The sequence below is a fragment of the Guillardia theta genome (assembly GCF_000315625.1).
Source record: "Guillardia theta CCMP2712 unplaced genomic scaffold GUITHscaffold_20, whole genome shotgun sequence".
Classification (NCBI taxonomy): Eukaryota; class Cryptophyceae; order Pyrenomonadales; family Geminigeraceae; genus Guillardia; species Guillardia theta.
This window is the reverse complement of record NW_005434654.1, coordinates 228,135-255,175: the sequence shown is the minus strand read 5'-3', so window position 1 is coordinate 255,175 and position 27,041 is coordinate 228,135. Positions and strand designations below refer to the sequence as shown.

The 27,041-nt window shown below is 54.4% G+C and overlaps 9 protein-coding genes across 9 annotated transcripts; 5 read left to right on the top strand and 4 right to left on the bottom strand.

Annotated features, from left to right (window-relative positions):
* Positions 1–86: 86 nt before the first annotated feature.
* Positions 87–911, bottom strand: GUITHDRAFT_105370 (hypothetical protein; the record flags this gene model as incomplete). Its single annotated transcript, XM_005835664.1, has 5 exons — positions 87–208; positions 257–395; positions 442–570; positions 626–676; positions 729–911. 5 exons carry the CDS (start codon positions 909–911, stop codon positions 87–89), a joined length of 624 nt encoding a protein of 207 aa, XP_005835721.1.
* A 721-nt stretch (positions 912–1,632) lies between these two features.
* Positions 1,633–2,130, top strand: GUITHDRAFT_136420 (hypothetical protein; the record flags this gene model as incomplete). Its single annotated transcript, XM_005835663.1, has 1 exon — positions 1,633–2,130. One exon carries the CDS (start codon positions 1,633–1,635, stop codon positions 2,128–2,130), a length of 498 nt encoding a protein of 165 aa, XP_005835720.1.
* A 1,743-nt stretch (positions 2,131–3,873) lies between these two features.
* GUITHDRAFT_136419 (hypothetical protein) lies at positions 3,874–6,678 on the bottom strand (the record flags this gene model as incomplete). Its single annotated transcript, XM_005835662.1, has 2 exons — positions 3,874–3,984; positions 4,084–6,678. 2 exons carry the CDS (start codon positions 6,676–6,678, stop codon positions 3,874–3,876), a joined length of 2,706 nt encoding a protein of 901 aa, XP_005835719.1.
* An 89-nt stretch (positions 6,679–6,767) lies between these two features.
* Positions 6,768–8,606, top strand: GUITHDRAFT_151674 (Prefoldin protein, subunit 4). Its single transcript, XM_005835661.1, has 9 exons — positions 6,768–6,838; positions 7,169–7,240; positions 7,281–7,352; positions 7,400–7,516; positions 7,568–7,949; positions 7,995–8,076; positions 8,123–8,164; positions 8,223–8,333; positions 8,381–8,606. The coding sequence occupies exons 1-5, from the start codon at positions 6,785–6,787 to the stop codon at positions 7,649–7,651; spliced, it is 399 nt and encodes a 132-aa protein (XP_005835718.1). The 5' UTR covers positions 6,768–6,784; the 3' UTR covers positions 7,652–7,949; positions 7,995–8,076; positions 8,123–8,164; positions 8,223–8,333; positions 8,381–8,606.
* A 4,491-nt stretch (positions 8,607–13,097) lies between these two features.
* On the top strand, positions 13,098–15,317 carry GUITHDRAFT_105364 (hypothetical protein; the record flags this gene model as incomplete). Its single annotated transcript, XM_005835660.1, has 9 exons — positions 13,098–13,138; positions 13,183–13,229; positions 13,279–13,355; positions 13,406–13,662; positions 13,714–14,587; positions 14,637–14,767; positions 14,819–15,035; positions 15,085–15,215; positions 15,263–15,317. The coding sequence occupies 9 exons, from the start codon at positions 13,098–13,100 to the stop codon at positions 15,315–15,317; spliced, it is 1,830 nt and encodes a 609-aa protein (XP_005835717.1).
* Positions 15,318–19,817: 4,500 nt separating this feature from the next.
* On the top strand, positions 19,818–20,585 carry GUITHDRAFT_162293 (hypothetical protein). Its single transcript, XM_005835659.1, has 3 exons — positions 19,818–20,119; positions 20,249–20,383; positions 20,431–20,585. The coding sequence occupies exons 1-3, from the start codon at positions 19,959–19,961 to the stop codon at positions 20,495–20,497; spliced, it is 363 nt and encodes a 120-aa protein (XP_005835716.1). The 5' UTR covers positions 19,818–19,958; the 3' UTR covers positions 20,498–20,585.
* A 578-nt stretch (positions 20,586–21,163) lies between these two features.
* On the bottom strand, positions 21,164–22,388 carry GUITHDRAFT_52406 (hypothetical protein; the record flags this gene model as incomplete). Its single annotated transcript, XM_005835658.1, has 8 exons — positions 21,164–21,265; positions 21,316–21,369; positions 21,426–21,479; positions 21,606–21,662; positions 21,710–21,826; positions 21,871–21,929; positions 22,101–22,226; positions 22,277–22,388. Coding segments are annotated over 8 exons (681 nt in total), but the record flags the coding sequence as incomplete, so codon positions are not given.
* A 1,405-nt stretch (positions 22,389–23,793) lies between these two features.
* Positions 23,794–24,610, bottom strand: GUITHDRAFT_136415 (hypothetical protein; the record flags this gene model as incomplete). Its single annotated transcript, XM_005835657.1, has 2 exons — positions 23,794–23,834; positions 24,181–24,610. 2 exons carry the CDS (start codon positions 24,608–24,610, stop codon positions 23,794–23,796), a joined length of 471 nt encoding a protein of 156 aa, XP_005835714.1.
* A 204-nt stretch (positions 24,611–24,814) lies between these two features.
* On the top strand, positions 24,815–25,111 carry GUITHDRAFT_105360 (hypothetical protein; the record flags this gene model as incomplete). The annotated part of the gene is made up of 1 exon (XM_005835656.1): positions 24,815–25,111. The coding sequence occupies one exon, from the start codon at positions 24,815–24,817 to the stop codon at positions 25,109–25,111; it is 297 nt and encodes a 98-aa protein (XP_005835713.1).
* Between the last annotated feature and the right edge of the window lie 1,930 nt (positions 25,112–27,041).

Sequence of the window (27,041 nt, the reverse complement as noted above, 5' to 3'; positions counted from 1 at the left end):
ATCATTATACAAGTAAAGGAGAGGTACCCGGAGCATGGCGAGACGTGTACAATCCCTGCATGTAGAGCTCTCAGCACAATCCGTAATCACCGCTCGTCCTCATCGATTTCAGCTGACAGTCGATTGAACAGCCCGAGCAGATTTGGTCTCATTTCCCTGATGAGCTTGCGCACGATGTTGGCATCCGACAACGACCTTGCCGACATATCTGTGAAGACAGCTTGTCAACCCTCACGCCCTCTCAAGTTGCGCGTACCTCCTTCTTCCTCTCTCAATGCCCTTACAACATCTGCTGTTGACGTGCTGGCTTGATGGATCATACCCGGGAGTTTCGAGTTTCCCCGCAGATCCAGGTATGTCAAGCTCGGGATCTGAAAGATTTGTCTCGGCACTCGCTGAAGTCTGTCGTCAACATCCCTCGCCACCTCCATCGCAACCTACTGAGAGATCGTTGTACTGCGCGTGCAGCTGGCTGAGCCGGAAGAAGTGTCCATCCAGCGAGGCTGGCAGTCGGTACAGGAAGTTGTCGCCTAGCTTCAAGGTCTGCAGTTGTGTCAGTTTGCCGATGTCCTGCGAGGAGGAGCTCTTGTCAGTGAGCGACGAGAGCAGGACCAGTCTGGATCACCTCGGGCACATGCGTGAGGCAGTTGAAGGAAACGTCCAGCCAACGGAGAGACTGGCAGGAAGTTCAAGACATGCTGGTCAGCATCACACCTCCTTGCTTGTACCTTCATCATCTTGATGCTCGAAGGCAGAGATCGTATCCCATTCCACGACAAATCCAGCGACGTCAGCAGCTTCAAGCTGACGATACAAGGAGGGATGGTGTTTAGCCCACACCCTTGGATGGAAACTCTCTCCAGCAGCCGGTGCGGGATGATCTCGCTGCTTCTGAAGGGCTCCAGTCTCATGCTCACTTCCCTGCTCTGACTTCCCTGCATAGCTTGACCGAGCGCTTGCTCGTCCTCCCTTGAAGCCGCGGCAGGCCGGCTCGTTCTCGCTCGCCGACTTCCATCCAGGTGGCTCCTCTGGTTCTGCGATCTCACATCGTCTTTCCGTGCATGGCTCTGACCTGCCCTCTCATGCAAGCGGCCTGCGGCCTGGTCGAGCCTCCTTGTAGGGCTCAAGGACTGTGCAGCGGTCCGGGTTCGAACAAACACGCACCTTCTCTCCTGCTTGCAAGCTCTGGCATGCCCAGCCGCAGCGTGCGCCTCTGACTCAATGGACGAGAAGCTGGATCTCAGTACTCCTGGCTTCACCAGCCTCCCGACCAATGGCCTCCGCCTCTCCCCTGCTCTCTCCTCTTCTTCGCTCCTCTGGCTTCCAGGCAGAGAGAGGTTGAAGCAAGAGAGCCGCACCGCGTCTCCTCTCCTCGCCCTGCCGCTACATGCTGCTGAGGTCGTCATCTCATCCTCCCTTCATCCACAGAGCTCGCCATGACCTTCTCCTGCCTCCTCCCCCTCCCCCTCCCCTCCCCAGGCCTGCTTCCCTTGCCCCGCGTAAATAAGTATCGAGGCTGCAGACAAGTTTGCGGCAGTCAGAGCAGGCGCAATGGAGAGCGAGGAGGAGCGCGCCCGACGCGATCGGCGCCATGCAGCTGGCGACATGATATGATCACTGTCCTCCTCTCGCATGCTTCCCCGTCTCCCGATGGAGCACGTGGCGGCAAGACTGCTCTTGCTCGTGCTCGCGATCTCGCGTCTCGAGCCGGCTGATGTTTCTGCGCCCAGCCTAGCAGGACGGAGGCAGAAGCATGGATTCTTCCATGCGTATCCCCTTGGAGACTTGAAAGACGAAGATGGGGCGGTATCCACCATCAAGCTCGACATCGAGGGCGGCAACTCAAGTCTTCTGCCATGGTTGAACTCCGCCCAGGACGGGATGAACGAGGGTCGTTATCTGGAAGCAGCACGATGCTACGAGAACGCCCTTCGCATCTCCCCAGGGCTTCCTCTAGCTGCGAACAACCTTGCATACATCCAGGCAGTGCACTGGAAGAACCTGACGGGGGCGGAGGGAGCCATCCGCTCGATGATACCGTTCAACTCTTCTTTGGCTCCTCTGCTGAACCTTGCCAGCATTCTTTGGCACAGGCAAGCTTTCTGCGAGCCTGCACTTGACTTTCGCTGATCTCAAGCTCAGGGAAGACCCTGACTACGAAGAGGCTGAGCGAATCTTCAACGGGGCCATCCATCTCTTTCAGAATCACTCGCTCCCGCTGGTGGCCTATGCTGAGTTCCTGGTCTTGAGGTAGCCAAAACGTGGAGTACAAGCGAGGAGGTCGATCCTCGCATACGTGACGCTCCTGTACTGGTCTCAGGCCCCCCACTGAGAGAAACGTCTCATCCTTGAAGCTCCAATCAAACTCCTCCGGTGTCATAGGGGCTGCGCAGCAGCAGCACGGTCATCCTGCGAATCGGACACGCAGGAAAATCCATTCCTACCTCCCGCAGGTGGTTGGCAGGAGCCGCCATGCTCCGCACCTGAACTGTTGGACAGATGAAGGCAGAGTACATCAAGAAGAAAGGGAGAGACATCCTCAAGGCAGACGAGCTTCTCAAAGTTTGTGTGGGGGGCTAAAAGGGCGACGCTGAGACCGTGAGCTGCAGAGGGCGTTGTGGCTCAATCCGAAGCACACAGGAGCGAGGACAGTGCTGGCATCTCTCAAGGTTGGGATCGGCAAGAGGAAGGAAGCGGAGGCTCTTCTGCGGTATGAACTCTCTCACGTTCCTTGTTGTTGAGCGGCACTATGTTAGGAGTGCGCTAGAGATCAATCCCAAGGACTCTGAGTGTATGAACCTTTATGGATGTCTACTGTCACAGACAGGGAGAGACAGTGAAGCCTCTCTGATGTACAGGCGAGGAAGTTAGATGGAGGAGATTGATCTGCTGAGACAGCGTCTGTTCTTCCCCAGGAAAGCTCTTGCTCAAGATCCTCAAGACCTTGCCGTCATCCTTGAGCTGGTGAAAGTCGTTGAGAGGTGCGATGAGAATTGGGAGGACGTGGTCTCTCTGTATCGGTGAGGAGAAGTTCATCTGTTGTCAAAGCATGACGCACGTCAGCCGAGCTGCAGCGATCGAGCCGGAGAACCCTGATCATTACTTCAACCTCGGGAGGGTTTTGGGGTCCTGTGGCAAAGATCGCAAGACTGCTGCCTACTTCTTCACCATCGCCAAGAGCCTCGACCCCTACCATGCTACATCCTGGAACAGGTCTTTGATCCTGATGCTCTGAGAGAAGAGTAAGACATCTCTTCGTTGCAGTCTTGCTCTCTCGCAGTTTTACTTGAAGCAAGCTGATTTGGCAGTCAAGACTTTTCGGGTCAGTCGACCGATCGGATGAGGACGATGATGATCGTTCACCAGGACGCGCTCATGCTGATACCTGACAACCTGGAGCTTCGTTCCAACTTCGCGACTGTGTTGCAGATGAAGGGTGAGATTGATGAGGCAACATATCATTACGAGGTCTGCCAGACTCGTTGGTGCATCTTGCCTGATAGCGATGCAGGCGTTGCTCAAGATGGATCCTCATCATGCACAGACTCTGTGCTCCTACAGCACCATGATATCCCAGCGCTATCAGGTCAGGACTCCTCCCCGTCGGTCTCATCTGGCACATCGACATTTTGACTCGTGCGTTTGCTCCTTTGCAAACTGCCAGGACCATAAGAGGGCCCTGGAGATGTTGAGACTTGCATCGAGGCTGGAGCCATCCGTCAGGCAACTTGCAGCTACAGGACGAGGGAGGTGCTGACGTGACGTGGCAGCGAGATCCACAGCCGGCTGCGGCGAGTCGAGCACGAGCTGCGCAATGGTGTAGCTTCGCGATTGGTTCAAGAGGATAGAAAACAATAATGAGGGGATAGCTAGCTAAGAAGCTCGTAATGCGATGGCTGCGTTCACTCCGGCCCCAGCTGGGGTCTGACTGCCTTCAACGCTCTTCCCACTCTTCGGCCTTGCACTTGTAGGTCTGGATGCCACCTGACAAGCGCCGGTGAGCAACATCAACGGGGATGGCGCAGGGAGGAAGGAGGAGGGAGGCGAGCAGGAGCAACACGAAAGGAAGGAAGGGGCACTTACCAGCTTCGATGTTGCGGAGTCCCGCAGGAACTCCTCCACGTTGTCCTTCCTCTCTGTTCGGCTCCCCCGCCCGTCGTTGGTCTTTTCCTCCAGCCCTCTTGTCGTTGCGATCAGCGGGGGATAGATCTGCGACTTGTGCGAGTCCACGATGATCTTGGTCCTCGTCGACGTCGGCAGGGCCTGACTGACTCGCTTCACCGTGTTCTTCCTGGCAAGCTCCTCCTGATGGATCTGCTGAAAGAATTGTCGCAGCTCCTCCTGCTCTCCCGCCTCATGCTGTGCGTCCATATTTTCCAGTTGCTCCTCGAGCTCCTCCTGGGCTGCCATGTTCTCATCGACCCTCCTCTCCAGAATCCTGCGGTCAGGTGTGACAGGCCGGATCCCTTCCTCTGCTAGCTCCTTGTTGAACGCCTGCCACAGAGTGGCTTCATGCGCCTGCAGATACTTCTCGATCTGGAAGAGCTTCTTCTTCTCCTCTGTGTCCAACTCGTCCCTCGCCGTGTCAAAACCGAGTTTGACAAGCAGGGAATGGATCTTCGTGTGCAGGTTCTTCAGGGTCAGGTGCTCAACGAGCTCTCCCGACCTCATGTCTTCCTCTCTCCTCAGATTGACGCCTCTGATCTCCAACTCTTTCCTTTCCTCCTGCAGGATGTAGTCTTCCTCTTCCCTCCACAGCCTGATCAGCAGGTGCGTCACCGCCTTGTTGGCGACTGGCTCCCTCAGAGTCCTAAGCTGCTCCAGCAGGCCCTGATTCTCAACCAGTTGGCACATGCAACTCACGACCAGGAATTGCAAGAAACGGGGGCACTTGTCAAGCAGCAGCACCAAAGCCTCTAGCCCTCCCTTCTGCTCGAACAACCTCTCGTTCTCTCTGTTCCCGCACACGATGCACCAGACTGCATCCACAGCAGTCAGAGACATCGGCTCCATCCTGATCGTCTCCTCCACCGTCCACTCAATGTTCTCTATCAATGCATCCAGGCCCTCCAACGCCGAGACGATGTTCTGGTTGGCAGGGCAATTCTCACACAGTCGAGCAAGGACGCTAAGTGCATCCTGCCGGATATGGAACGGATGCATGCTCTGCTCCTTTACCAACGAGATCATCATGGCCACAGCCTTCCCTCCAAGCTCTTCTTGGAAGCCAGGAAGCTTTGCACACTGAATGAGGAGACGAAGGCAACCGGAACGAAGACTTTCCTCCGACTGTTCAGAAAGAAATTGGAGGATGATGGCGAGGCCTCCGAGCTGGATGAAGAGATCCGGAAATTTCGGCACGAGGATGACGAGAGAAGACAAACATTCGATCTGGAGCTGTCTCTGTTGTTGCCGGGAGAACTTCTTCCTTGCAAGATGGTTGACATACCTTTCGTCCAAGTGCAAGACCAGGCCTGGAATAAAGGAGTGGTGTTGTTTGATTCTATCCATGCAAGCTGGGTTCTCGGACAGCAGGCAAATTATGTGCATCATGGTCCGCTTCATCTCAAAGTCTTCGCTCGAGGAGGTCAAAACCGACGACTTTACATCGTTTCTTACTTCACTCTCGCTGGCAGATGAAGTAGTCAACAAGGTTTCCAGGAAACCGTTGGCGATAAAGAATTCATGGATTTTATCCTGCAGGGCAGAAACATAGTCAGCATCAGAAATCTGACATGGAGAGGAGATAACGACCTTCTCCGCCAAGTAATGCAGCACCAGCAGCAACTCATTCCTCAACTCCTTGTCTTGCGATCGATAACCTTCCTTCAACAGGTCTGTGATGACCTGAGCAAACACGTCTGCCGTCCTCTTGGTACCAAGTCGCTCAGCGGCAGACGGGACATTCTCCATACAATTCCAGAGAATCTCTACCGATATCACGCATATATGTGATTTGAAACCATGCAGAAGAGCTTCCACGGCGTACTCCAAACAATTTTGCTGTGAAATCTGCGCTGCCAGTTCGTTTCTGCGAGAGAGTTCGAGCAGGAGCTGTAGAAGTTGGAGCAGTACCTTCTTGTCGAGTTCCCCCCTCTGAAAGACCTGTCCGATGTTTTCAATGGCGCTGCTGCTTTCGAGAATTTGATTCCGAAAACTAATGCTAGCGGGCAACCCTTCGTCAGTCGTTGAATATGCGATCATGGCTGCTGCCGCCGAAAGCTGAATCTCAGGAATCTTAGACGATATAAAGGAGCAGATTACTTGTACGATTTCGCTCAAAGAGTCAAAGTTTCTGTATTCCTCGCTCGCTATCTGTTTAACAAAGGGCTTGGAGCAAATGTTCAACAGATCGCAAAGAGGCTCAACAAACTCTGTCATCCCTTGATCCACCCGACCCCCAACATGTTTGAAAATTTGGACGAGCTTATGAATGTCTGCAATGAAGAACCCGTCGCTATAAGCCTTGCTGATTCTCATTAACGTTTTCACCTGCCTGTCATAGAGCTCTGCGCTATGTTTGTTCGTGAGCAGCATGACGAGCGTTGACAGCATGTCTCTCTTCACAACATCATCCTCATCCTGCTTTGTTGTCTTCCCCTGCTTCTCTACATCTCGTCTCGATCCCCCGACCGCACCCTGTGCTCCCTCGCCGCCGCCGCCGCCTTGTCCCGCCATGCTCCAACTGCCCTCCTTCAGTTACAGTCGTTACGAGGGTTGTTTTAAAACAATTTTAAACTAAACGTTACGATCGTTACACTTTCTGTGAGAAAGCGCGGGAACCATGATGGCGGCGGGCGAGGAAGGGGAGGAGAAGGAGGTGACGGCAGCAGATCAGGTGAGAGAGGCGACATGGGAGGCGGTAAGAGGAGGAGGAAGCAGCATGAGGGACAACCTGCAAGGACAGTCCCAAGTGTCTGATGAGAGTTTGCGGACTGGACAGGAGATGTCGTGACTTGATTAAGCTGGTTCCTCCTCTCTTGAGCGATGACCAAAATGAGGTCATTCGATGACATATATGTGTCATTATTGCATGTCTATCAACGTGTCAATGCTTTATTGTTTGGATGCATTTCTTGCGTGAAAGCAGGATATCAAATCAAATGGCTGAACACCAAGTCAGAAGTGTTCGACGTTCTGACAATCTGAATGCCATGTATCATTCCAGGCAGATATCAACGAATTTAGTAAACTGAACATCAGATTCCATGAGTTGGAGGATGACATCAAGTCCAAGAAGGTATATTCAAGCTTGGTTGATGCAATTGAAGATTTTGCAGGACCACCTCCAAAACCTGCAAGATTGCAGTAACGAGATTATGATGCTCCTCGATGATTCTGAACCAGTCAAAGTACTTGAACTTCTTCAACATTATCAGATGTTTGATGTCCTCTTCAGCTGTCTGTCGGAGAAGCTTTCGTTGAGCTGAACCAGGAAGATGCGCAAGGGCATGTCGACAAGTGTATTGAGGAGGTGGAAGGGGAAACAAACCAACTGCAGGCTGAAATCCTCACGGTAAGACTATCCTCAAGACCCGCGTCCGGTACTTATCAGCCATGTGCACAGGTGAAGTCGAGGATGAAGGAACTCAAGGCCAGGCTGACGCTCAAGTTTGGCAAGAGCATCAACCTAGAAGAAGACGAGAGTTGATCGCAATCGTTTACTCCAAAACATTCTGTGGCAGGCAAATGCATGTTCCCGGTAAATCACAAACTACACATTCTTGTTCAACGATCATCTATCTAGGGTCAAGAGCTTGACCTGTGTAGTGGAAGGATAGAGACGAGCAAAATGAATACAACAATGGATGAGGAATACTCCTGCTCCATGTGAAAGAATTTGGAAATGTACAGAGGAAGCAGTAGGGTGTTCTGTATCTCATGAATGCCCCCCATTTCATTTCACGACTTCTCTTCTCTTCATGTAGTCTTCAAACGTCTCTGCATCCCTGGGAGAAAACTCAGGAGCAGCAGCTTTGAACCAAATCACTCACGGAGCATTGCTTTTCTTCGTGCTTGCTGTTTGGAAGTATCTCTTGTCGTACAACCACTGCGCCGCTTGTGCCTTGAACGCCTGCACTTTTTTTTCACAAAGCAACAAGATTCGCTCAATACACGACCTGGTCGTTCTGTTCCGATCCCGAAGAGATTTTTGCCATGACTGTAAAGCAAACGATCAAGTCAGGAAGAAGGACGTGTGATCGCCTGCATGTTGACACCTGACTTTTGACGCTGATATAAATAGTCATGATAGAAATGAACCGGCCTTGAGTTCTTAAGGACAGATACAGATCCGTCCTCAGAGTCTTCATTTCGAGCTGAAGAGATTAGATCTGGAAATCATTTCAGCTTGTACAAGGAGACAAAGGAGGGTTGGAACCGTCAGAGCTCCCTTCATCGTCTCTCGCCCTTCCTCGAGGAACGTAACCTCCCGTAGTTGAGTAGCTGATGCGCTTGCCTGCAGCTGCAGAAACAGGGCGAGAATTGTCTTCTGGCTGAGAGAACTTGACTGCTGTCGAAGCTGAAAGATTGGGAGAACTTCTGCTACTACCCAGGGCACTATAGCTCTGATCCTGTCGTCTTTTCATGTACTCCTCGAACGACATCGCCGGCCTGCCTCCCTCGTCAGCCTCTCCCTTCTCTCCCTCCGTCTCAGTCACTCACGGCACGTAGGTCTGCTTGGACTTAGGGTCGTTGGGGTCGACCCTGGTCGAGACCGGGTCACGGGTGTGGGCCTTCTTCTCGCCGCCCCAGCCGGCGTCAGGGAGATCTCCGGCATCCTGTGCTGGCTTGCCCTGCCAACCGCAAGTCAGATCAAGGCAATAGGTAAGCAAGCTCAGCTACCGCAGGTTCATTGTACTGAGGAGCGTAGGAAGAAGCAGGGGCGGAGGCGGGGGCCGAGCGAGCTCCGGGAGTGTATCCGCCAGTGGTGGAGTAGCTCACGCCCCTGCTCGGAGCAGCCGAGGACTGGGGAGCGTAGGAAGGAGCAGCGCTGTACGAGGCCGAGGCAGCAGGAGCCGGGCTGGCCGAGCGAGCTCCGGGAGTGTATCCGCCAGTGGTGGAGTAGCTGATGCGTCCGCCAGAGGGAGCCGAGGACTCGGAGTTCGCTGAAGGCTGCTCTGAGCCGTACGAGGCCGAGGCAGCAGGAGCCGGGCTGGCCGAGCGAGCTCCGGGAGTGTATCCGCCAGTGGTGGAGTAGCTGATGCGTCCGCCAGAGGGAGCCGAGGACTGGGGAGCGTAGGAAGGAGCAGCGCTGTACGAGGCCGAGGCAGCAGGAGCCGGGCTGGCCGAGCGGCCGCGAGGAGTGTATCCGCCAGTGGTGGAGTAGCTGATGCGTCCGCCAGAGGGAGCCGAGGACTCGGAGTTCGCTGAAGGCTGCTCTGAGCCGTACGAGGCCGAGGCAGCAGGAGCCGGGCTGGCAGAGCGGCCGCGAGGAGTGTATCCGCCAGTGGTGGAGTAGCTCACGCCCCTGCTCGGTGGAGCCGAGGACTGGGGAGCGTAGGAAGGAGCAGCGCTGTACGAGGCCGAGGCCGCAGGAGCCGGGCTGGCCGAGCGGCCGCGAGGAGTGTATCCGCCAGTGGTGGAGTAGCTGATGCGTCCGCCAGAGGGAGCCGAGGACTCGGAGTTCGCTGAAGGCTGCTCTGAGCCGTACGAGGCCGAGGCAGCAGGAGCCGGGCTGGCAGAGCGAGCTCCGGGAGTGTATCCGCCAGTGGTGGAGTAGCTGATGCGTCCGCCAGAGGGAGCCGAGGACTGGGGAGCGTAGGAAGGAGCAGCGCTGTACGAGGCCGAGGCAGCAGGAGCCGGGCTGGCCGAGCGAGCTCCGGGAGTGTATCCGCCAGTGGTGGAGTAGCTGATGCGTCCGCCAGAGGGAGCCGAGGACTCGGAGTTCGCTGAAGGCAGCTCTGAGCCGTACGAGGCCGAGGCAGCAGGAGCCGGGCTGGCCGAGCGGCCGCGAGGAGTGTATCCGCCAGTGGTGGAGTAGCTCACGCCTCTGCTCGGAGGAGCCGAGGACTGGGGAGCGTAGGAAGGAGCAGCGCTGTACGAGGCCGAGGCAGTAGGAGCCGGACTGGCCGAGCGAGCTCCGGGAGTGTATCCGCCAGTGGTGGAGTAGCTTACTCGATTAGCTTGCGGTGTAGATGTTTGTGGCTTGGAGTTTGTTGATGTTGCCTGAAGTGAATCATTCAGTTGATCTTGTCGTCTTTTCATGTACTCCTCGAACGACATCGCCGGCCTGCCTCCCTCGTCAGCCTCTCCCTTCTCTCCCTCCGTCTCAGTCACTCACGGCACGTAGGTCTGCTTGGACTTGGGGTCGTTGGGGTCGATCCTGGTCGAGACCGGGTCACGGGTGTGGGCCTTCTTCTCGCCGCCCCAGCCGGCGTCAGGGAGATCTCCGGCATCCTGTGCATTCTGCAAAAAGGCAGGTTACAGGAGATTGAGATAGCAATACACATACAGTTACTGATGATGCTTGATTCTGTTTGTTCTGCATGTATTTCTCGAATATACTCATTTCTTCACCCATCGCCTTTGCAGGTTTTGCCTTCTCCCCTGTTGTTTTGCAGTGTGAACAGTGTGGCAAGTTTTGCAACTGCGTGTTGAGATTCAATTATTTACCTTGATTTCTTCTTTTCATGTACTCGTCGAAGGAAACCGTTTGCCTGAAGAGAGACCATCACACTGTCACACCATAGTGTCATGCATGCATACTGTCTGGTCGAGGGCTCAACGTTCGAACTCTCGCTCCTTGATTTTGCCACCGACTTCTGCAACCCAGGCATCAGCGAGAATTTCATGGCCGTCAACGAACTCACCAAATCCACAACACCACTTGATGCAGCACGCAAGGGCCCTGACACTGGGGCGATAACGCTATTCGGTGCTTTCTGGGCTGGGCAACCACCTGTCATGGCTACTGGCGCGTTGCATCACAGTACTCACCAGAGCTCTGTCTGCGTTTGAGATACTCCTCGAAGGTTTCCGTGGGTCTTTGTTTTGAAAGTTTCAGCAAGAAGCATCCTGATCTTGCAGAAGGCAACTTACGGAATGTATGTCTGTTTTGACTTAGGGTCCGCCGGGTCGATTTGCGTAGAAGCAGGGTCTCTTGTATGTGCCTTTTTCTCCCCTCCCCAGCCCGCATCTGGAAGATCTCCTGCGTCTTGTGCTGGTCTAGATGACATCCGGAGAATAGTGCTTGCAGAGGCCTGACAGAGCAACAAGAATCGTCAAAAAATGAAACTACGAGAAACAGTGATTTTCATGCACAAATCATTTCACAAAGTTTCTTCTTCATAACACAGGGGCAACAGTCAAGTTTTCAAATCTTCGGCAAACGAATTTGATCTGCATCTTCCCCTCACCGTCGCGTATGCGCCCGGCATGGGAGCTGATGGCATCGGCGTAAGCATGGCGGGATTGCGGCGGGAGTAGCAGGTGACGATTGGTAGGGTAGTCTTTGGTGAAAGAGACGGGTAGTCAGAAACCTGAGGTGGACTCGGGAAAAGTTCTAAGGGTGAAGTCCGATGGGTCGGGGTCTATGGAAGTCGAAAAGGGGGTAGGGGTAGATTCATGAGACCCAAGGCCATCTCTAGGGTTGCGAATACCCCCAAATTCGATGTCGTCGAGGGGGTGTGACCATGGCTTTTGCATTGATGACGGGGTGGGGATGCCAAACGCGTCGTTGAAAATAAGGTAGGGTGGGATATAGTTTAGGCATCACGAGGGTGGGGTGGGGTTGTTTTTACAGGGGATACAAGGCGGAAACGAGGGGTACACGTGAGGAAAGGGTTCGTATCACGGGGTCATTCTCTTAGAAGGAAGAAGCCACAAGCACGGGTACGTTATAATATTACCAGCACCCCTACCCCCCATTATCCCATCGTTGGAAAAAAGAAAGCATACACCAAGGTTTTTACAGGAGGAAAAAAGAAAAGAAAAAGAAAGAAAAAGAAAGAAAAAGAAAGAAAAAGAAAAAAAGATGAAAAAAATTGACCCCACCCACGTACCCATCTCCTCCTACCTCCTAAAGTACTTCATCCCTTACAAGCGTCTCTACTGGCTAGGGTCGCCCACTACCGAAAATGAGCTAAAGCAGTACGCGTTTAGACATAAAAGGAATGGGGGAGGCATTTGGTCAGCACTGCTTGGCTTGCAAGGGCCCCCTTTCACCGACGGGTGGGTGAAATACATGTAGTAGGTGTCGATCATCGATAGAGGGGTACCCATTCTACCCCTCGGTGTCTACCCCCGACCAAAAGAGTCTAAACTCCCGGGTTCCTGGGCCGGGGGCGAAGGCCTAGGTTCTCTTGAAGCTGCTTACCAGGTGCAGCCCTTTATACCTGCCGGAGCTAGACCCGGGGGTGGGGGGTGGGGGGGGGAGGGAGGGGGGTAGAAATCCTGCAGGTTGATGGGAATCGGCAGGGTTCTGGGGTAGGAACCTCTTAGAGGACATCTGAGGCGGGGGGGCGATTCTAGTGCTGGGGCGAGCCTGAAACAATACCCCCCTACCCCCTCATAACCCCAAAAAGACAGGTACAGGTGGTAAAAGTACGCTGAGATCAAGGCTGGTGAACCTCCTTGGACCCCATTTCTTCCCTTCAAATACCCCCTGGATTTCCTAGGACCAACCCCTTCTGGGACCTGTAAAGAGAATCGGAAGGGGGTAAACGCGACCTTCTAAGAGGTAGTACCCACCTGGCGAATCCCACTTGACTACCCCACGTTTTCCCTGACCACCCACCAAAATCCTTATTTTTCTCTTTTTTTTTTCCTCCCCCCACTTAGGGGTATCCCCTTCATCTTGCCCTTCCACGATCCCTCCATTCCTCACCGCATCGCCGCTTGTTGATCGCCATGCTCTCCAAGCTGCCAACTGCAGCCTTTGCTCCCACTGTCAATCCTGTGCTTCCTGGGTCTCATGTATCCTCGGTAAGTACAATGACAGAAGATTGTCTTGCTATCCCTTGCCGACATTGTGCTAGGCCACTGCCCCCACTGTCCTCCGCATGTCCTATCGGCCTGCGCAGGATGCTGGAGATCTACCTGATGCCGGCTGGGGTGGAGAGAAGAAAGCACACACCAGGGATCCGAAGCCTACCAGGATGGATCCAAGTGACCCCAAGGCTAAGCAGACTTACGTTCCGTAAGCAGTTCGTTGTGACTGAGAAAGTATCTGACATCTGTTAGGCCTGCTGAATCCTTTGAAGAATATTTGAAGAGACGTAATTCTGGAGGTAATGCAAATTGAAACATGTTGAAATCATCCATTGAGAATGTCTGCAGGGTCCAAGACTGCGCAAACATATGTTGCACCAATCTCCGGTTCGTCGTTCTCTGCAGGCAGCGGCGTTGTGGATCTGGTTGGTCATTACATTGAACAAAGATTGTTCTCTGATTTTGCAAGTTGCAGAAGTCTGTGAAGAGCTCTCGTGCTGAGCCGTCAGCTGATTCGAAGCCATCTCTGTTTGAGGAGTACATGAAGAAAAGGCAGGGTGCCACTGCCCAGCCAGCAGCTGCTGCGGCCCCTTCGTACGGAGGAAAGCCAGCTCAGGATGCCGGAGATCTCCCTGACGCCGGCTGGGGCGGCGAGAAGAAGGCCCACACCCGTGACCCGGTCTCGACCAGGGTCGACCCCAACGACCCCAAGTCCAAGCAGACCTACGTGCCGTGAGTGACTGAGACGGAGGGAGAGAAGGGAGAGGCTGACGAGGGAGGCAGGCCGGCGATGTCGTTCGAGGAGTACATGAAGGCACGCCAGGGAGGATCCGCAGCCGCACCAGCGCCAGCTGCGGCAGCATCATCTCCCGCTGCTTCTTATTCTCCATCTGCAGCGCCATCAGGCGGACGCATCAGCTACTCCACCACTGGCGGATACACTCCCGGAGCTCGCTCGGTCAGCCCGGCTCCTGCTGCCTCGGCCTCGTACAGCGCTGCTCCTTCCTACGCTCCCCAGTCCTCGGCTCCCTCTGGCGGACGCATCAGCTACTCCACCACTGGCGGATACACTCCTCGCGGCCGCTCGGCCAGCCCGGCTCCTGCTGCCTCGGCCTCGTACAGCGCTGCTCCTTCCTACGCTCCCCAGTCCTCGGCTCCCTCTGGCGGACGCATCAGCTACTCCACCACTGGCGGATACACTCCTCGCGGCCGCTCGGCCAGCCCGGCTCCTGCTGCCTCGGCCTCGTACAGCGCTGCTCCTTCCTACGCTCCCCAGTCCTCGGCTCCCTCTGGCGGACGCATCAGCTACTCCACCACTGGCGGATACACTCCTCGCGGCCGCTCGGCCAGCCCGGCTCCTGCTGCCTCGGCCTCGTACAGCGCTGCTCCTTCCTACGCTCCCCAGTCCTCGGCTCCCTCTGGCGGACGCATCAGCTACTCCACCACTGGCGGATACACTCCTCGCGGCCGCTCGGCCAGCCCGGCTCCTGCTGCCTCGGCCTCGTACAGCGCTGCTCCTTCCTACGCTCCCCAGTCCTCGGCTGCTCCGAGCAGGGGCGTGAGCTACTCTACCACTGGCGGATACACTCCCGGAGCTCGCTCGGCCCCCGCCTCCGCCCCTGCTGCTTCCTACGCTCCTCAGTACAATGAACCTGCGGTAGCTGAGCTTGCTTACCTATTGCCTTGATCTGACTTGCGGTTGGCAGGGCAAGCCAGCACAGGATGCCGGAGATCTCCCTGACGCCGGCTGGGGCGGCGAGAAGAAGGCCCACACCCGTGACCCGGTCTCGACCAGGATCGACCCCAACGACCCCAAGTCCAAGCAGACCTACGTGCCGTGAGTGACTGAGACGGAGGGAGAGAAGGGAGAGGCTGACGAGGGAGGCAGGCCGGCGATGTCGTTCGAGGAGTACATGAAGGCACGCCAGGGAGGATCCGCAGCCGCACCAGCGCCAGCTGCAGCAGCTCCTGCTCCGGCTCCAGCTCCATCGTTCTCTTCTTATCAAGCCTCGCTCCAGCAGCAAACTGGAAATCGCATCAGCTACTCGACGTCAGGCTACACTCCTAGTAGATCCTCTTCATACAGCTCTGCCCCTGTTATGGCGGTATGTATTATGCTTGGCCCTGAGGATATCTTTGACCCATGGTTTGCAGGGCAAGCCAGCACAGGATGCCGGAGATCTCCCTGACGCCGGCTGGGGCGGCGAGAAGAAGGCCCACACCCGTGACCCGGTCTCGACCAGGCTCGACCCCAACGACCCCAAGTCCAAGCAGACCTACATTCCGTATGTTTTCTTTTTGTTTTGTGAAGCAGTTTCTAACGATATACCAGGCCTGCCGAGTCCTTTGAAGAATACCTCAAGCGCAGACAAGCAGCTGGCAAGTAAAGGAGGTGTCTTCGATTAGCATCGTAGTTACTCCTTCTGTTCTTTTTCCTATTCATTGAAGATTTGATCCCAAAATTGTACTGTGTTCAATTTCGACATAATTTTCAGCATTGCGCTTTCTTTCGAACCACCCAGTGTCTTCTTGAAATGACTATGTTGAGAACGAGGAAATCCAGTGTGGAGAACGAGGAAATCAGAACCGACAACAACGCAGCGAATACCCAAAAATGCAAAGTGCTCTCTTCAACTGACGATCAGTGCATGATAAGAATTTGATCTGTTTGATCTTGATGCTCGGCCTGATGGATTTGCACACACTGCCTGGGAACGGGAAGGTGATCAAGAGGAAGGTATTTGGAGAGGAAGGCAAGGAAGAAGCTTTAAGAGTCACAAGCAAATCAGCGAGCAGCATAGGGTTGGGGAGACAAAGAAAAGATAGCAAGTATAAAGCAAGGTTACCAAGCCGGGATTCGGAATAAGAGCAGAGAGAAACAGTGTAGAGGAGCATTCAGGGTAAGCAAGCATTCGCAAGAAGACTACCAGAGGCATCGGTAAAGTAAAATGTTCAGTGTTTTGATGATTATTGGCTTAAGAATCAGAATGGCAAGGAGAACACTCATGTAACCAGCCGTATGGATTGTATCAAGACAAGTTTGGAGCGGGCAATTGGAAGGAGGAGATGGTGGTGGTTCAAGAGTGGAGGAGTAGGAATCCCAAGGAAAGAAGGCGAGGAAAGAAAATGAGGGAAAAAGAGAAAGGGAAGGGGGGAAAGCAGAGGAGGTCTTGAAAGGAAAGGACGGAAAAGGATGTGGAAACAAGGAGATATAGGTGAAATGCAAATTCAGAGATCGGAAAAGATTTGGAAAAGAATGGATGACGGGAGAGGACGAAAAAGCAGTAACCTAACTCAGAAAATGTTGGAAGTCTATCATATCAGAGAAAAAGCAGTAACCTAACTCAGAAAATGTTGGAAGTCTATCATATCAGGAAAAGGAAGGACACTATGATCGAGGAGGAGGATGGGACAGGAAATGTGAAGGAAGCATTCAGAGTTCAGGCTCAAAGGAAGGAGGGCCTGAAAGATGGAATGTATGCAGAACAGGTGAACGATAGATGAGAGGAGGGGTGGAGAACGGAGGAGGTATGGTAATAAGGAAGGGCGGGACAGGAGCAGCATGCAGAAGGAATCCTCAAGCGCGCATTGCCACAAACTTGCGGCAACGCCGCCCGGCGGCGGGCCGGGCCGCGGCCCGGTAAGTTGATCGGGGGCAGACTCAGTTTGAGTCACCCGGGCGGCCGGGCACTGCCTCAGTGCCGCAGGCTCAGGCCGGGCCCACCGGGCATGCGGGGGAACTTCCGACTTCCGATAAGTTCAAGAGCTCCCCGTACGGTCACCGTGTACTATGATTCAACTAAGTTGCGGAGTTTCTCGAGTCTCGCCGTATGGCCGCCGCCGTCAGTGACTTGACCGTACTGCCGCTGTGCCGCCGCTTAATTATGAGTGACTAGGCTTTGAGTTGCTAAGTCACCGTCCGGCGGGGGCCCCCCGTGGCCAGTGGACCGTACTGAGTCCGATGATACGGCGTCCCCGGACGGCCCGGGCCGCCGCCGTTCACGCCGGGCGGGAGCCTTTACCGTCCGTGTGACTTAATATCACCGTGCTCAGCCTCAGATGGTCGGGAGTCTCCGACTCCGGCGAGGAGTCGGCCTCGCAAGACTCCGCGTCTCAGGTGGTCCGACGACGTGCAAACGCATCCCGGAGTCCGGTCCAGGATCTTTCGTCGCTGTCCTTCGCTGCCATCATCGCGGGTGCGTTCCGGTATGCGTCCGATCAGTCTCATTCCTTCGGCGGCGGCCACAGCGATCAGGATGTCGCTGGCATGGTGCGGGGGAACTGTCCTGCGCGCAGTTAAGTGAAGGTATCAGTTAGGTTGGGGGACAGCAGTTGGCCGGGCAGGAATAGGTTTGCCACGGTTCTCGCTGTCTTTTCTCTTCTCGCCGTTTGGCCTCAGGCTACTTCCTCGACCGTCTCCTGATTGTCCTCGTACTGATTTTTAACTTTCACTTAACTTTGAGTAAAGTCTGACTGCCACCGTCTGGAGTCCCGAGTCCCGGCCGGAGCCTCACCTGACGGGCCGGACAGGGAGTGACTGGCCGGGCCGGCCTCTCATCAGAGGCTGTACCCCCGTAGGCTTGCTGGCGGACACTGAAGGGCCTGTGACTTCCGGGACGGTCCCCCCCGCCCTTCAACTTCCGGCCCGGGACCCCGTCAGGACCCCGTGACATGATGGAGCCAGCAGCTGTCGCTGTCAAGTTGAGTAATAGTTTCACTATACCATCTGGCTAAAACCAGACGGGAGGGAATCAACGAGATATGGAGGGCCGGGGGTGGGGTACCTTGTGGTACTTGGTAGGGCAACAGCCGCCCGCATGGACCAAGGTGGGTTATTCTCGGTGACATCTAAACCTGAATTTGGGTGGGTACTTGTCAGGGATTTAAGGGGGTCATGACTTAACCATCTCCAGAATGGTGGGTACAGGTAGGCTGTAAACTGCGTTTCGGAGTTTTTTTCGCTGTAAAACATAATTTTTTTTGGCTGTAAAACCTTTAGTCAGCAGCACCCACGCAGCCTCCAGCGCCGCCATGCTCACCCCTTTGTCCTCGTCGTCTGCGCCTGCTGCTTTCGTGGGATCGTGTATTCCAGTGAGTCAATATGAACAATCTTGTTGATGTCAAGACTGCATCTTGTCCCTGTCTACACTTTATTCCTTAACTCCTTTCACATCTAAATTTGTCTCTTCGTAGACTCCGTCGAAAGTTTCGCTTCGCCTTTCTTATCGACCAGCACAAGATGCCGGAGATCTCCCTGACGCCGGCTGGGGCGGCGAGAAGAAGGCCCACACCCGTGACCCGGTCTCGACCAGGCTCGACCCCAACGACCCCAAGTCCAAGCAGACCTACGTGCCGTGAGTTCTTCTTGTGGGGTGCTTTGCAGCTCCACTCAAGGCTTTACAGGCCAGCGGAGTCATTCGAGGAGTATATGAAGCGAAGACAAAATCAAGGTATTGCATGTGTGTTGGAAATGTAGTACAAGCTGAGCTCAATCCTTAGCCTCAGGAAAGGCTAGATCACCCGTCTTTTCTATCCCAGCTTCGAACTATGTGGCCCCAAGCGGCGTCATTGAAACTGTAACAGAAATGTTTGTCAACTCTGACGATACATGACCATGTTGGTAGAAAACCATTGGAAGAAGTCAGACGACTACGTACGGCAAGCCTGCTCAGGATGCCGGCGATTTGCCAGACGCAGGATGGGGAGGAGAGAAGAAAGCACACACTCGCGATCCTGTCTCAACCCACCTGGACAGGAATGACCCCAAGTCGAAGCAGACCTACGTGCCGTAAGACATGTAGTCTGAGCCGAGCGGTGTGAGTGACTTGCAAGCAGGCCAGCAACAAGCTTCGAGGAGTACATGAAGAAAAGGATGGCTGGAGAGTCCAACACGTCGCCGACAAGCAAACAAGAGGCAGCCTTGTCACCATACGAAGAGTACCTTCAAAAGAAAAGAGCAGGTACAACCATTCGAAAGACGTTTCCCAGATACTCATGCGTTTGCAAACCTCTGTAGCGGAGCAACAAACAAGCTCTTCTTCTGCTGGTAGCACGACAAGTACTCCAAGTTAAAGTAACTGATTGATCTCCACAGCTCCCTCTGGCGGACGCATCAGCTACTCCACCACTGGCGGATACACTCCCGGAGCTCGCTCGGCCAGCCCGGCTCCTGCGGCCTCGGCCTCGTACAGCGCTGCTCCTTCCTACGCTCCCCAGTCCTCGGCTGCTCCGAGCAGGGGCGTGAGCTACTCCACCACTGGCGGATACACTCCCGGAGCTCGCTCGGCCAGCCCGGCTCCTGCTGCCTCGGCCTCGTACAGCGCTGCTCCTTCCTACGCTCCCCAGTCCTCGGCTGCTCCGAGCAGGGGCGTGAGCTACTCCACCACTGGCGGATACACTCCCGGAGCTCGCTCGGCCAGCCCGGCTCCTGCTGCCTCGGCCTCGTACAGCGCTGCTCCTTCCTACGCTCCCCAGTCCTCGGCTGCTCCGAGCAGGGGCGTGAGCTACTCCACCACTGGCGGATACACTCCCGGAGCTCGCTCGGCCCCCGCCTCCGCCCCTGCTGCTTCCTACGCTCCTCAGTACAATGAACCTGCGGTAGCTGAGCTTGCTTACCTATTGCCTTGATCTGACTTGCGGTTGGCAGGGCAAGCCAGCTCAGGATGCCGGAGATCTCCCTGACGCCGGCTGGGGCGGCGAGAAGAAGGCCCACACCCGTGACCCGGTCTCGACCAGGATCGACCCCAACGACCCCAAGTCCAAGCAGACCTACGTGCCGTGAGTGACTGAGATGGAGGGAGAGAAGGGAGAGGCTGACGAGGGAGGCAGGCCGGCGATGTCGTTCGAGGAGTACATGAAGGCACGCCAGGGAGGATCCGCAGCCGCACCAGCGCCAGCTGCGGCAGCTCCGGCCCCCGCTCCTGTTCAAGCACCTCCTCAAGCTCAGTCTGGAAATCGCATCAGCTACTCGACGTCAGGCTACGCTCCTCGTGCCAGAACTGAAGCTCCTGCTGCATCGCCTGCTCCTTATGCCCCTCCCGCTCCGTCTGCCCCTGCCCCTTCGTCTGCCCCTGCCCCTGTTACCTCGCCTGCTTCCTCCTTTGCTCCTGCCACCAAGCCTCCTTCCGCAGCTCCTGCAGTTGTCAAGCAGCCCGAGCAGAAAGTTGCTCCAGCTCAACCCAAGCAGGAGGTGAGTCAAGCTTCTTCCACCTCGAGCCGCGGTTGACGAGGAGCAGGTGAGGCCACAGGCTGTGGCGTTCGTGGACACGGCAAGGAAGGGGACCACCCCTGAGTCGTTCGAGGACTACTTGAAGCACAGAGAAGCCATTCTTGCGGCTCCTCCGCAGAAGGTTGAGGTCGTAGAGCCAGTTGAGGCCCCGAAGCCAAAGGTAGAAATGAAGATTGAGGAGCCAAAGGTTGAGGATGATTACGTTCCTCCTCCTGTCCCCATCCCGTGAGTGTGAGGATGGAGTGAAGTATCATCGTGACCGTTCCATGCAGGAGCAACGAATCGTTCGAGGAGTACATGAAGAGGAGAGATCAATTCCTTGTGCGCAGGAAAGTTTAAACTGGACAATGGCTTGTCCATACATCCTATTGGGAGGTGTGATTTGTGGTAGATCATTAGCTTGCATTCTTTAGTACATTTTGTACACAAATCTTCGTCTTCCTGCCTCAGACACCGTGTTGACATCGAGATAAATCCCAATGATGACATATGACTTTGACTTCAGTTTTTCTATGTTACACTCAAGGTGGCATTGCAGTGAGAATAGAACTTCTCTTTGTTCTCGTCATACAACTGGCGAAGTTCTTCCACATACTGCGCGTGAATCTTTGCAACTATTGCTCTTCCCTGTCATCAACGAGAAGTGAGCTTAACGATAAGTCGACAGAGCAAACACCTCATCGGATTCCACAAGCCACCTTTCTCCTGTTTTGCTCCTGTCACAAGAAAGAAACAAAGTCATTCTCATACCTTTGGCTGCAATCGGGTTCCCCTCTGAATCATTCGTTGGTACCTCGATGGCTCTGCATGAAAGTTTGAACACGAAGAAGAAATGGCGTGAGATATGGTAGTCATAGTGGTGGTCATAGTGATAATCAAAGTGGTGGTAGTGGTGGTGATGATGATGATAATGATGATGGTGGTGATGATGATGACGGAAGGGATGATGATTGAGATAATGAAGAAGAGAACAAGAAAATAACGATGATGAAATGTTGTCCACCTGCCCAAAACGACGGTTATAGGACGTCTGTGGGGAATGAGACCGAAGTTGTAATTGAAGATTCCTCTGCCATGAAACAAAGGCATGGCAAACCCAAACCATTTCTGAAACTTTTCTATAAGCAAGCTTTCTTCCTCTAGAAGACAAGACAGACCTGAAGTCTGACTTGTACTTTCTTGAAGAACTGGTTCTGCAACACACCATACACCTGACACAAAGTTCAGTTGGTCTTTCTTTCTCCTCCGTATGCCATCATCAGCTCACGTCGGTCTCCCCGAAGGCGATCACAGGAACAAGAGAAGCAGAATGAAGCAGCGCCTGTAGTCAAGTTCAAACTCAGCACCTCCTCCTCCATGCTTCATTTTCACTCCATCCTGTCCTGCGCTTTCCTGTGCTTTCTCCTCCGCTCCCCCGCACTCCCCGATTTCCTCTCCTCGTATTTACCTGCCTTACAAATCCTTTCCGTGCATTGAGCGTCAGATCGATCTTACCCGGTGAGGACTTGCTACCAGTCAGCGACCAGAATTCAGCAAGAGCAGCTTTCACACCTTTAACGCTTCTGCTGCACCTCCCACTACTACAGCCAGTGACGATCCTGGACCCTTGGACAGAATTCTCTTAAACGTCTCCTTGGAGCTGTCGCAGATGCCCATCAGCAGCCAGACCTGCACGGAGGCTCACATACGAGATGGGGGAGGCGGCCAAGTACCTCTCGGATGAATGGCAATCGAAACTGAATTGGGAGGGTGAGAAGATAAAGGTCGAGTCCTTCAGAGAAAACATGAGCCGACTCTTCCCTCCCTCCCCTCCTTCCCCTCTCCTCCCTCGCTCCCTCGCTCCTGCTCTATCCATGAATATCTCTGTTTTCCTTCTACCCTACCAGGCAGAAGAGTTTTAGGATCATGAGCGTTTGTCGCAAAACAGGAGATTGCTCCAAACCTGGCAACGAGAGAGCTCTCTCATCAAGGCTGCACCCCGACGAGGTAGCAAGAGCAAAATAGAGACCGCACCCAATAATGCCGTGAGGATGATACCCGAAGATGTAGTTCTTCGTCGGATCCAGCTCTGCGTTCGAATCGTTCACAATGCTCGAACCAATCTCATCAAACAAGAACCCGAAGTCTTCTTGACTGAGATCGGAAAGAAATCCTTGAAGTATTTCCAGAACCCCAGGTTTCGGAACCATTCTGACTTCCGCCTCCCGGTCTGGGGACTTGCATCGAAGAAGCAACTGAAACCATCACACGTCATTTGACAACCCGCCCGTCGGTTCCCCCTTACCAGTACGTGAGGTACAAGATCATCAGAGGCTGGTAGGGCCACCTGCTGAGCAGGACAATCGCAAGTCTGACCAGCATCGTCAGCGATCGCAAAGGAGAGCAGATGTGGCACATGACACTCATCGGCATGAGCGGTAGAGCAGTGACGAAAGCTGCGACGGCCGCTGTCTGCAGCCGCCTCTCCAGAGGAACCCCGTTGATGGTGAGCCAGTCTGAACGCTGGGAAACAATAGCATGAGCTCGTGTGTCGTTATGTGTATGAGCCTCACCTCTGGCATGACTGCCAACTTTGCCGATCCTGTCGGGTCCAGCTGAAATATGTTGAGAATGGGTCTGCGGCTGTATGGAGGAACAAGGTGTCAAGAATGTGCTCAGCTTGTCATGCATTTGCACTGATCGTGATCAGCATGGCAAACCCATGGTCAACACTTCGCAACTCCTCTTGTCAATGATTTCTTTCCCTCGAGCTGTAGTGCAACGGGATAAAACTCTTCAAACCATTCTCATCAAATTTGGCCGTGAAAAGCTCAAAGTCCACTATTGGATAGAGTTGACGTTCTTGCTATCAACACCATCCGCATGTCCTCTTCATCATCGTGCTTGTGTCTGTCGTTCTATCCGTGTCCCTCTGTCTCTGGACTCGCTCTCCTCCTCTGCTCTCCTGCTCTCCTGCTCTCCTGCTCTCCTGCTCTCCTGCTCTACTGCTCTACTGCTCTACTGCTCTCCCCCTTAAAAACATGAGGCAGCGTCCCAACATCTCGGAGAAAAGATGCCCTACCCAGTTGCCTTTGTTCGGGTACCTACCCCATAAAAATAGACAGATGAACAGTCATCACACCCGGTATCCACAATGGGATGACCGGTCCTACATTTGACCCAACGCTGGAGGAGTGAAATGCCATGAGCAAGGAGAAGAGCGAGAAGAGCGGGAGGAGAGAAGGAGGGGGAGGAAAGAGAAGAGCGTGAGGGGAGAAGGAGAAGAGCGGGAGGAGGAAAGAGAAAATGGAGGTAGGGGGAGGTAGGGGGAATAGAATGTTTCAAATGAGGATCATGGAACGTTTTGTTTACAACTCTTGATGCGCAATTGAAGCCTCGGTTAACTTTATCAACCTTACTATACGTTGTAACTCAAGCTTTGATAACAAGATAGATCACTGGAACAATCAGGAAATGCGTTTTCTAGAGCACAAGCAGGACAGGTTTTCTGCCTGTCCTGCCGCAGTCTGTCTGTGTTATGAACTTTGATCCATTGTACCACATTGCTCCCACTGTGCGACGGCAAGAATTCCATGTTACGTAAAAGTTTGCTCATGAACGATGAGGTCAGCAGGACCATCCGAAGCAGACCAAGCTTACTCGTCGGCGTCGAGCGCTGCTTGTTCCAAGGCATCATCTGAAGAATTCCTGAAAAAACGCTGACGACGATGTTTTTGCGGGAAGCCAGGAGTTTCTGAAGCGTCAGAATAGCCTTTCCATTTGACGAGATATTGCTGTCCACGTCCACGCGTACGCCCGGCGAGGAACCTCTCAACTTCGTAGTCGTGTCTCAGACGGTCGCTCAACAAGAACTTGCGCTGGAGTTTGTCGACTAAGAGGAAAGGAGTGTGACAGAAGGAGATCTATCTCTCTTTATCTCACACACCAAACAAAGCAAGCCAACACACGTTGGTGTGGCCCAAACAGACGTGGTGCACACACAAAAGGGGAAGAAGACACCTAGTTCTGACGAGAACGATCACTTCCAATAGTTCCTATCTCTGATTTGGCATAATTTGTTTTAACCATGGTGAGGTTCTTCCCCGTGATGTTCGCTGGGACGATCTTCATCTTCACACCTAGGAAGCTGTCGAAGACCGCCTGCGCATTGCTGTTGAAGGCTAGCGAAGGGTCGAAGCCGGCAAACATGAAGACGTTCATGTCGGCACCTGGCTCTTTCTCCTTGGTGGTCTTGATGCATACCACGTTGGCTAGCATCATGTTGTAGGTGCTGCTAGAGTCGTGCTTGAGCATTCCTTCTTCGCTGGTGGAGTGCTGGTACCAGATGCAGTGTTGTGGTGTGGCAGTCATGATGCCGATGATGGTTTCCGTGTTTTTTGGGATTTTTGAAATCACAGAGCGGTCGTGTAACACCCTTATCCAGGATATTGCTGCTCGGCCTGGGGTTCCCATGGATACAGATGGTGTTATTCATCCTCGTGATTGCATCCCTGCTTTCTCTGTTCATTTTTCACTTCCAACACAATCAATGACATGTACGAGGAATGTGTATCGATACCGGACTTTTACGGACCTTAGTGGTTTCCGTAAAGCATGGTAAGGAGCTCTGTTGCGTGGTGTTCTGCATGGGGATATTCGATTGTGACCCGCCACTCAATGGACGATTTATTTTATAGACTCTTCATCCTTGCGATCACTCCCTACCATTACTGCCTGATGGCCGGCATTGACATCATTGGCCTCACTTATATGCGCCATACGTCCAAGACAGACTTGCCTAACTCGCTTTTCTATTCCGCTCCCTCCCTTCTTTTCCTCAAGTGCGCATCTGTTGTAGTTTGTCTCGACATCTGCCCAGCAGCAAAAGCCTTCGGAGTCGTCGGCGCAGATACTTGTGAAGTCGAGGACAAGGTTGGAGCTATCAGAGACTGGACAAGAGACGAGCAAGCTTGAACCGAAATAGTCAAGGAATACAAACTCGGGTGTGGGGCGAAGGGAGGGGGTGTAGAGAGGTCGACGAGGCAGACATTGCCGTGACGAGCCCGTCATGATGGAAGGCAGGGGAGGCAGGGAAGGCAGGGAAGGCAGGGGAGGCAGGGAAGGCAGGGAAGGCAGGGAAGGCAGGGGAGGCAGGGGAGGCAGGGGAGGCAGGGAAGGCAGGGGAGGCAGGGAAGGCAGGGAAGGCAGGGAAGGCAGGGGAGGCAGGGGAGGCAGGGGAGGCAGGGAAGGCAGGGAGGGCAGGGAAGGCAGGGAGGAAGTGGAAAGAGGACAAGGGAAAGGGAGGAGGGAGGGGAAGTTAAGCTCTGGTTGTGGTTGGGGAGGATTCCTCCGGGGAGCAGCGAGGCAGCAGCGAAGGGCAGTCCTGTAGGCTTGTTGCTAGGGGCGGCGGCGGAAGTGTGGGCGTGTGACAGTCAAACGTCCAGACTCATCTCCGGAGTCCAAGCGGTATCTCCTTCGGATCTCCTCGCTATCCCCGGTATCTCCCAGGATATTGAACGAGGCCGCGGGCAACGGGAGGCCGGAAAGTGGGCACGTGACTGGGAGCTCTGAGTTAGAACGCTTTGCTTTACTTGTTACTACTAGCCGCTACTGTAGCCTCGGATCTTTATTATTACTGCCCGTTTTAAAAACGCTTCGTGTCACGAGTCACGGTGCCGTGGTATATCCACTGCCGGGACAATCCGGTCGGATGATCATGGCAGGCGACTCGTCACGAGTCTGAGTCTCATCAGAGGCTTCACAGCGAAGCTTTCGGAACCTGGCGGGCTGAACGAGGCGCGGCTCAGCCGGCTGGGGCCGTACGGTCCCCGTCAGTACCGTACCGTACTACCGTACGGCTGGCGACTCTGCCAGGCTGTGACTCAGCATCCGACTCTGTGTGACTGCTACAGGCTGAGTTGAAACCGTCGGTGACAGCGGCCCGGCATTGAGGCATGGGGCGGCGGCCCGGGGTCCGACCGGGACGGCCGGGGCGCGGCCATCATTACCCCCTCCCGGGCCCCCGTGGCATGATAGTATACGGCGTGCTCCGGCCCGGCCGCGTGGCAGGGGCCCGGGCCCTGCGGCCGGGCGGCGCCGGCCGACTCGGAGGCTCACTCAGCGGCGGTGCCGGCACTGCAGCCCGGGGCCGGCCCGGGCGGCAGCTCCGACTCTGAGCCCTGGCACCGGTTCCGAGCCCGCTCAGTCCGCACGCCGCGACGCCGGGTCCGACGGACTCCTGGCTGAGTCACTGGTGCCCGGCCCGGCCGGGCGGCCCCGGCGGCCGGCCGCCCGCAAGCAGACCGTGTTTCTACGCAACGGTTCACAACGTTTAGTGTAACGGAACATATTTTTTTTTCCCTCGTTCCCGCCGCTGCATGGCTGTCAGAGGACAGGAGGTATTCGGAGGAGGAGGGGTGGGAGAGGAGAGAAGAGCTTACTCCCTAGAAAAGGAAAGAAATGATCGCTCATGGGATGAAGTGTCATGACAGGGGTGAAGGGTGATTGTGATTGAGAGAGCGGTGATAGAGTGGGAGGCACGGGAGGTGCGAGTTCAAAGTCGGAGGATATGGTTGCTAGAGAATTGTTCGATCGTTGCATTGATCGTACAGTTTCCATATCGCGTTTTTTTGTCTGTTTTCCTCATGCTCATACCATGTATCAGCGCTTTGTGCACGCATTTACCCCTTTTCATTTCTGTGATTCACTCCTTTGTCTAAATTCGTCCCACCCTGCTTTGCTTGGCATGCAACGGCAACTGTCTTAAACTATGTCATATCTGCATATCAAGAAATCAGAGGATTGATGACTAATTGTTATTTTATTTGTAGGAGTATAATTCTTGGTTAAGAACATGAAGTGAAGTGATGCAATCAAAGCTTGATCTTTTCATTTGTCATTTCTA

Excerpts from the sequence above, each read along its gene's own strand:
- GUITHDRAFT_151674 (XM_005835661.1), top strand. The coding sequence starts at position 6,785 with ATGATGGCGGCGGGCGAGGAAGGGGAGGAGAAGGAGGTGACGGCAGCA. Across the intron at positions 7,241-7,280 it reads ATGACATCAAGTCCAAGAAG|GACCACCTCCAAAACCTGCA; the intron begins GTATATTCAAGC and ends AAGATTTTGCAG. Across the intron at positions 7,353-7,399 it reads ATGATTCTGAACCAGTCAAA|CTGTCTGTCGGAGAAGCTTT; the intron begins GTACTTGAACTT and ends TGTCCTCTTCAG.
- GUITHDRAFT_162293 (XM_005835659.1), top strand. The coding sequence starts at position 19,959 with ATGCCCCTCCCGCTCCGTCTGCCCCTGCCCCTTCGTCTGCCCCTGCCC. Across the intron at positions 20,120-20,248 it reads CAGCTCAACCCAAGCAGGAG|AGAAGCCATTCTTGCGGCTC; the intron begins GTGAGTCAAGCT and ends CTTGAAGCACAG. Across the intron at positions 20,384-20,430 it reads CCTCCTCCTGTCCCCATCCC|GAGCAACGAATCGTTCGAGG; the intron begins GTGAGTGTGAGG and ends CGTTCCATGCAG.